This window comes from Octodon degus, unplaced genomic scaffold (genome assembly GCF_000260255.1).
Source record: "Octodon degus isolate 3935 unplaced genomic scaffold, OctDeg1.0 scaffold00018, whole genome shotgun sequence".
Classification (NCBI taxonomy): Eukaryota; Metazoa; Chordata; class Mammalia; order Rodentia; family Octodontidae; genus Octodon; species Octodon degus.
The window spans coordinates 16,128,928-16,136,230 of record NW_004524594.1 but is presented as its reverse complement, the minus strand read 5'-3'; the positions used below and the strand labels follow the sequence as shown (position 1 = coordinate 16,136,230).

Genomic DNA, 7,303 nt, shown 5'->3' with positions numbered 1-7,303 from the left:
TCAGTGTTTCATAATTTGTAGCATAGAGATTCTCACTGGCTAGATTTATAGCTAAGCGATTTGAGTTTTGGGGTTTTTTTATCAGTCATTTTGAGACAGGGTTTCACTATGCCATTCAGGTCAGCCTCCAACTCACTACACAGCCCTGCCTGGCCTCAGACTCACAGTTATCCTCCTTCCTCAGCCCCCCAAATGCTGGGATTACAGGTGTGTGCCACCACTCCCAGTTTGAGGGAATATTTTTAAATAGACTTTATTTTTTGGAGTAACTGTAGGTTCAGAGCAAACTTGAGTTATACATACGACTTCCAAATTTCCCTGTCCCTCATACCCACTGGTTCCCATATTTCCCATGCCCCCATCTACAGCCTATGAACCTAGAGTGACACATCTTTGTCACTCAAAGTCTGTAGCTGACCTTATGATCACTGTTATGTCGTACATGCTGCAGATTCTGACAAATGTCTGTCATTATAGCATCCGATAGAATAGTTTTGTCACCTCAGAAAAACCTTTTCTTGGGGGCCAGGGAGATGGCTCAGTGGAATAAGCGTTTCCCTGGCAAGCGCAAGGGTCTGAGTTCAATCCCCGGTTCTGCCACAAGAAAAAAAGAAAAACCTCTTCTTTTCTTTTCTTTTTTTTTTTTGGGGGGGGGGGTGTGGAAGAACCGGGGATTGAACTCAGACCCTTGCGCTTGCCAGGGAAGTGCTTATTCTACTGAGCCATCTCCCCAGCCTGAAACACCTCTTCTTTATACTCACACCTGGAAAACACTGATTCTTTTACTGTCTCCATGTTCTCCTTTTCCAAACATCACGCGCTAGGGTCCTACAGAGTGCTGCTTTTTCGATTGGTTTCTCCCACTTAGCAATGTGCATTCAGGTTTCATCTGTCTTTTCATGGCTTTAAAGCTCTATTTTTGGGGGCCGGGGGAGATGGCTCAGTGGCGCAAGGGCCTGAGTTCAATCCCCAGTTCTGGGGGAAAAAAAAACAAAAAAAAATTTTTTTTTTTTTTTTTTTTTTTTTTTTTTTTTTTTTTAGGGAAGGGTCTACACGGTGTTCAGGGTCTCACTACTAGATCGGACTTGTAGTGATCTGCCTGTTCACAGCCTCCCAAGAGCTGGGATCACAGGTGCACCACCACGCCCATCTCAATCACCTTCTCAGCGTGCCCTGGGGGCAGGCCCAGGGATCGGACCCCCAGCCCCTGCGTCTGCTTGCAGGCACTTTAATCCGCTGAGCTAATTTCAAAAAACAAGACAAGAGAAATTCAACAACCATTGTATTATATATTGTCTTCAAAGTGGTTGTTCAGATTGTCTGATATAAACATATAAAAGTGATCCAAAAAAGTTAAGCCTCAATTGTTTCTTTCAGCAAACCAATATAAATTAGGAGTACAATTATTTTAACTATTTTATGTGTTTTATATTTTTCTCTTCCTTCTCTCTTTCTTTCCTCCTTTCCCTCACCCCAATTGTTCTTTCCTAATATTTATTTAAGGTTTGTTTTTTGTTTTTGTTTTTGTTTTTTTTTTTTTTTTCAGGAACCGGGGATTGAACTCAGGCCCTTGCGCTTGGCAGGGAAGCTCTTATTCCACTGAGCCACCTCCCAGGCCTGTTCTTTCCTAATATTTATTGTACATTTCAAATTTCATTTACTCTTTTAGGTTCTTACATGAAGGAGACTTTCTGATGTTTGCACATGTGACTCTGATTTATTTCACTCATGAGTATGGTCTCTAGTTACATCCTGTTTATTTATTTACTTATTTTGGGGATTGAACCCAGGGCCTCAGGCAAGAACTCTACCACTGAGCCACACCTCCAGCCTATCCCATTCCATCTTTTTTTTTTTTTGGAACAGGGATTGAACTCAGGCCCTTGTACTTGCCAGGCAAGCACTTATTCTACTGAGCTATCTCCCTGGCCCCTCCATTCCACCTTGATTGTCGGATTTATGCCTGTTTATGGTGCTATTGTGTTACCCTTGTGATGCTTACAGTGTTCCCCTAACATGCTTGTAGTGGCCACAGGGTTTGATATCCCTTCTCTAGTCCACATGCCAGGCATTAGTAGCTGCTCTCTCTCATCACCAGTCCTGCTAGCAGTTTGCCAATTTCAGTGATTGTTTCAAGGAACTAATTTTTAGTTTTATCAAATTCTCCAGGGGGCCAGGGAGGTGGCTCAGTAGGATAAGCGCTTGCCTGGCAAGCACAAGGGCCTGAGTTCAACCCCTGGTTCCACAAAAAAAATTTCTCCATTGTTTTGCTGTTCTCTGTGCATCGGTTTCTGGTTTTACAGAGACACACACATGCCTATTTATTTCCCACTTGCTTTCAGGTTTATTACTCCTTGACTTCATCAGTGAAGCCATCCAGACCTGGGGATTTCCTTACATAAGGCTTTTAATTACAAGTTCCAGTTCTTTAATAGGCAAATGATTGCTCTGGCTGTTTCTTCTTGAATTTGGGGGTTCATGTCTTCCAAAGAATTGATCCCATTCATCTTCGTTTTAAAATGTATGTGTGGGCAGAGACATTTGCAGTACTGCGTCATTATCCCTTTGTTTTGTTTTTCATTAACAGGTATTAATGGAACACACGAGTGGGACATGATGGGCTCATTCCAAGTGTGCCTCCGTCATGCACAGATCGCAGATGGCCCCTGTTCCCAGGCCACCCCTCCCGTCTCAGGTATTGACTGCTCTCCGTGCAGGTCAACATATTTTAGCTTCCATATATGAGAGAGCGCGTGCAGGGTCTGTCTTTCTACATCTCGCTTCCTTCACCTAACTTCCTTCCTCCATTCCATCCATTTTCCCGCGAAGAGGAGGATTTCACTCTCCTTTATCACAGAAAAATATCCCACTGTGGGTGCATGCTGTATCCATTCATGCCCCAGCGGGCACCCAGGCTGGTTCCATATCTTAGCTGTGGGACCGGGGAGATGGCTCAGTGGAATAAGTGCTTCCCTGGCAAACGCAAGGGCCTGAGTTCAATCCCCGGTTACGCAAAAAAAAAAAAAAAAAAAAACCCTTAGCGATTGTGAATGGCACAGCAGTAACCACGGGTGAGTAGGTGTCTCTCTCTCTATCTCTCTCTCTCTTTTTTTTTTTTTTGCGGTTCTATACCCGGGCCTGCTGTGCTGGCCCCACCCTTGGGGCACTCTGAGATGGCAACTGAGCCTGGGCGTGGTGGCGTGCGCCTGTAATCCAAGCACTTGAAAGGCTGTAAACAGGAGGATCACTACAAATCCGATCTATGTAGTGAGACCCTATACTACATACAAAAACTAAACAAATAAATAAACCATTTGCTCACTTTGAAATTGGACTATTGTGGGTCTTGGTTAATGTTCTTTGAGTTCCTCGTATATTGGGCATTTTTTGTTTTGTTTTGTTTTGAGGCGGGGTCTTGCTGTGTGCTTTGGGCTGGCCTTTGTGGCGATCCTCCTGCTGCAGCTTCCCCAGTGCTGAGACTCTGGTCCTGCGCCGCCACCGCAGCTCCCATGTGTGCTCTGAATATTTACCCTCAGGAGCTGAGTCGCTGGCAAAGGCCTTCTCCCTGAGGGTCACCTCCTTTGCTGTGCACATGCTTTTCAGCTAGCTTACGATCCCATCCACGAGGGCCTGAAGCGCTTCCCCCTTTTTTCCCTTTGTGATACTTGGGATTAAACCCAAGACCTTCATACTAACCTAATTCCAAGGACTTTTATTTTGAACCAAGGGGGCCAGAGATGGCTCAGTGGAATAAGCCCTTCCTTGGCAAGCGCGAGGGTCTGAGTTCAATTCCCATTTCCGCAAATAAATAAATAAATATTTTGAACCAAGGTCTCCCTGAGTCACTAAATAGCCTGTGCTATTTGAGCTCTGGGCTCGGATTTGTGGTCCTCCTGCCTCAGCCTCCCAGGGTGCTGGGATTACAGATGGGAGCCACTGTTCTGAGCTGCTTTTCTTGTTCCTAATGTTAATAATTCACACCTTTTTTTTTCTCTTTTCTCTGTTTTATCAGTCTTGTTAGAGTTTTGTAAAAGGTTCTGATCCTTTCTCTCTTTTTTAAATGTTTTAAAAATCTTTTATTTGGGGCCAGGGAGATAGCTCAGTAGAATAAGCACTTGCCTGGCAAGTGCAAGGGCCTGAGTTCAGTCCCCAGTTCCACCAAAAAAAAAAAAAACCTGCAGGCCTGGACCAAACCTAACATGTTCACTCTGTATCAGTATTTTTGAAACATTGCCACTTTCACTGTGATTTTTTTTTCTCCAGATCCAAAGGTGTATGATAGACTTGTTTTTGTTTTTCTTGCAGAACCGGGGGATTGAACTCAGGCCCTTGTGCTTGCCAGGGAAGCACTTAGTCTACTAAGCCATCTCCCCGGCCCCTCAGAATGTATTTTTATTGATTGTTCCCCAGGTGCCAAATACATACTCACTGCCTGTGTTGCATATGACCACTCTAGGAGAAACGAGGCCATCTTAACTGTGCAGAATCTCTTAGCAGCCCCTTGTGCTGGGTGGTCTCATAGATCCCACATGTGGAGCCCCCAGAGATGCTGTGCTTTCTGTTTACCATGCCAAAGCCATTTTAAAGGGTGGATCTACTTACCCGTGAGTTTACCTAGAAGCCAGCTAAGGGGCTAGGGGGCTCTGATGAGAGGTGCTGTGGTCTCCTGGCACCGGGGACCCTGTGTCTTGTGATGTCACGTGTCAGGTCCTGGGCCTCTGTGCTTGTGGACTGTGCCTACCAGCTCTCCTCAGGGCTGCTTCTTCTTCTTTTTTTTTTTTTTTTTTTAGGGCTGCTTCTTTTTGTTGCTTTTTGCTTCTGTTGCAAGAGCCCATTCATTAGAGCTCCTGCTTCTTTTATGTGCATTTCTCCTTAGTTCTGGCCAGGCTGCTCCAGGCGCCATTGACTTTCTAACTCACAGCTTTTCCGGACTACAAAAGAAATGCAAATGTGGGCCGTAAGCCTCTGTGAGGGTGGCCCTGACGCTGCCACTCCCTGGGGATGGTGTTTTTATCACCCTCCACAGACCCAAGGAAACATCTTTCCTCAAACACCTTCCCTGGCTTATCTGCTTTTGACAGCTGGAAGGTGGTCCTCAGGCCTTTTCTTTCAGAATGTGGCCTCTTTAGGAGCCCCCTGCCACTAATCCTTCTCTTTGAGGCCTGAGGAGTGCTGTCCCATTGCACCCTCCCACCTGGCTCTGAAATCTTCAAGAACCTTGTGCTGTATTCACTCCCCAATGCACAGTGCTGCTGGGGTCAGGGGCAACAGCCCGGGTGAGTCTCACTACATTCCCTGGGCAGGTCCAGCCAAGGCACACAGTGCCCAGGAATGCTTGTGAGGCTGGTGACAACACATTGAAGAGCAAGTCTGAGAGTGGTGCCTTTTGCTAGGGGTGTGGAAGTTGGCCCTCCTTGGTGCTGGGCTGGTCCCTGGAGGTTCCCAGTCCACGTGCAGCCATTGCCACTGTTGTGTAGTATTTTGTCAATGCAACGTGGCCACTGTGGCAGGAAGGACACAACCCCTGGTCTTCATGGCAGCAGAGGTGGCAGGGCTGTGACCCAGAACCTCATGCTGACCACCAGCATCCAGCTCATTTGTCTCATAATGACTCTCCTTACTTTTTGGAGCTTGGTTAAGTATTTAAATGGACGTTTTCCCCAACAGCTGAAAGTGTTTCAGCCAGAGAGTTTCCAGATTGTACATCTCCTTGTGCTTCTCGAAAAGGAGCTGCTGGGGTGAAATCTACATGAGGAAGGCACTGTGTCTGCTCAGGCACCCTGTTCCACAGCCGTCACAGATCTCTGCTCCTGCCCAGGGGCAGGGCCCAGCAGGCAGGACAAAAGAGAAGGCTGCCTCCTGTGCCTGTGGCACACAGTCCTGCCCGACCCTCCCCCTCCAGGTCCTGAGGATGCGAGGCAGGGTGAAGTCTTGGCTCCTGGTTGATGAGAGCACCTATTGCCTCCCCTGCAGGCCGCCAACACTGAGGCCTCGTGCCCAGAGCGGAGTGTGGCATGGGTCCCAGGACGTGTGCTCCATGTTTCCTGCCCCAGGACTGATTTCCAGAATCCCACCCGGTCTGCACCCGAGCTCCAGTGCAGGAACTTCTGTTCCTCTTAGTGCTGCCTCCCTAGAGCTTAGCAAAGGCTGAGCCATGGATGGTGAGAAGCACGTACTCAGGGAAGAGGTAACCTAAGGATAGACCGCTCATCAGTCAAGGCTACGAGAGAAGAACCACAATGAGAGGTTTTTTGTTTTTGTTTTTGTTGGGTAGCATTTATTGAAAGGGTTTCATGGCCTGTGAGACCTTTGCTGCAGAGAATTGGCAAGGGAGACCACCTTCTAAGAGGAAGAGTGGGCCTGGGCTCCACCTAGGGCTTCTCTAGATGTGACCCCATGTGCAGAGAACAAGCAGAAAGAAAGGGCAAGAGGAGAGATAGACAGGGAGAGCCCTGCCCTTGAGGGGCTGGAACTGGCACAGGGTGTGGCAGAGGAGATTCCTAGGGCTCGGAGCAGGGAAGGTGTGGGTCCCAGAGTGATAGGAAAGAGGGTCACGGGACAGGTCAAGGACTACAAAGGTATGATTGCCTCCTCCCAACTTAGGGACATGACCCTTGGGTATGTTGGAGAGCCAGGAACTGACTTGAAGCTTTGGTTACTTCCTTGGGAGGATGGACACACCAGACTCACCCGAGATCTGAGGACAGAGCCTTAGACCTTACACTGGCAGCACACAGGGGCACAGCAGCTGAACTGGCAGCAGCAGGGCTTACAGCAGCTGGACTGGCAGCAGCTGGATTTGCAGCCCCCACAGGACCCACAGCCCCCCTTGGAGCATCCATAGGACCCACAGTCCCCTTTGCCACAGCTGGAGCAGGAAGAGGCTGGCATACAGCAGCACACGGGCTTGCAGCAGCACACAGGCTTGCAGCAGCAGCTGGAGCCACAGCCCCCACAGCCGGAACCACAGCCCCCGGAACAGCCACAGCAGACCATGGTTCTAGAGGTGGAGGTAGAGAGGTCAGAGGAGCAGGTGGTGAGGGAGGTGTGCAGATGTGGCACCTCTTGGGCCTGGAGCCTCATATACCTGGCCAGATCCCATGTAGGTCTGGACACATGGCCACTTCCTGCTTCTTGTTTGTGTCATTTGCCTGGGGAAATTTTTTTTTTTTTTTTTTTTTTTTCAAAACTTATAAAACCAGGGATTTAACTCAGGCCCTTGCACTTGCCAGGAAAGCGCTTATTCCACTGAGCCATCTCCCCGGCCCCTCTGCCTGGGGAAATTTTGCTTGTTTGCTTAATT

The 7,303-nt window shown here is 48.1% G+C and overlaps 1 protein-coding gene across 1 annotated transcript in view; it reads left to right on the top strand.

The window, feature by feature from the left end:
• The first annotated feature begins 6,154 nt into the window (after positions 1-6,154).
• LOC101580164 (keratin-associated protein 5-4-like) overlaps positions 6,155-7,303 on the top strand; it is a 94,115-nt gene continuing 92,966 nt past the window's right edge. The window contains exons 1-2 of the mRNA XM_023710587.1: positions 6,155-6,187; positions 6,869-7,036. Of these exons, the coding sequence (XP_023566355.1) occupies positions 6,155-6,187; positions 6,869-7,036 (201 nt within the window). The remainder of the gene's footprint in view (positions 6,188-6,868; positions 7,037-7,303) is intronic.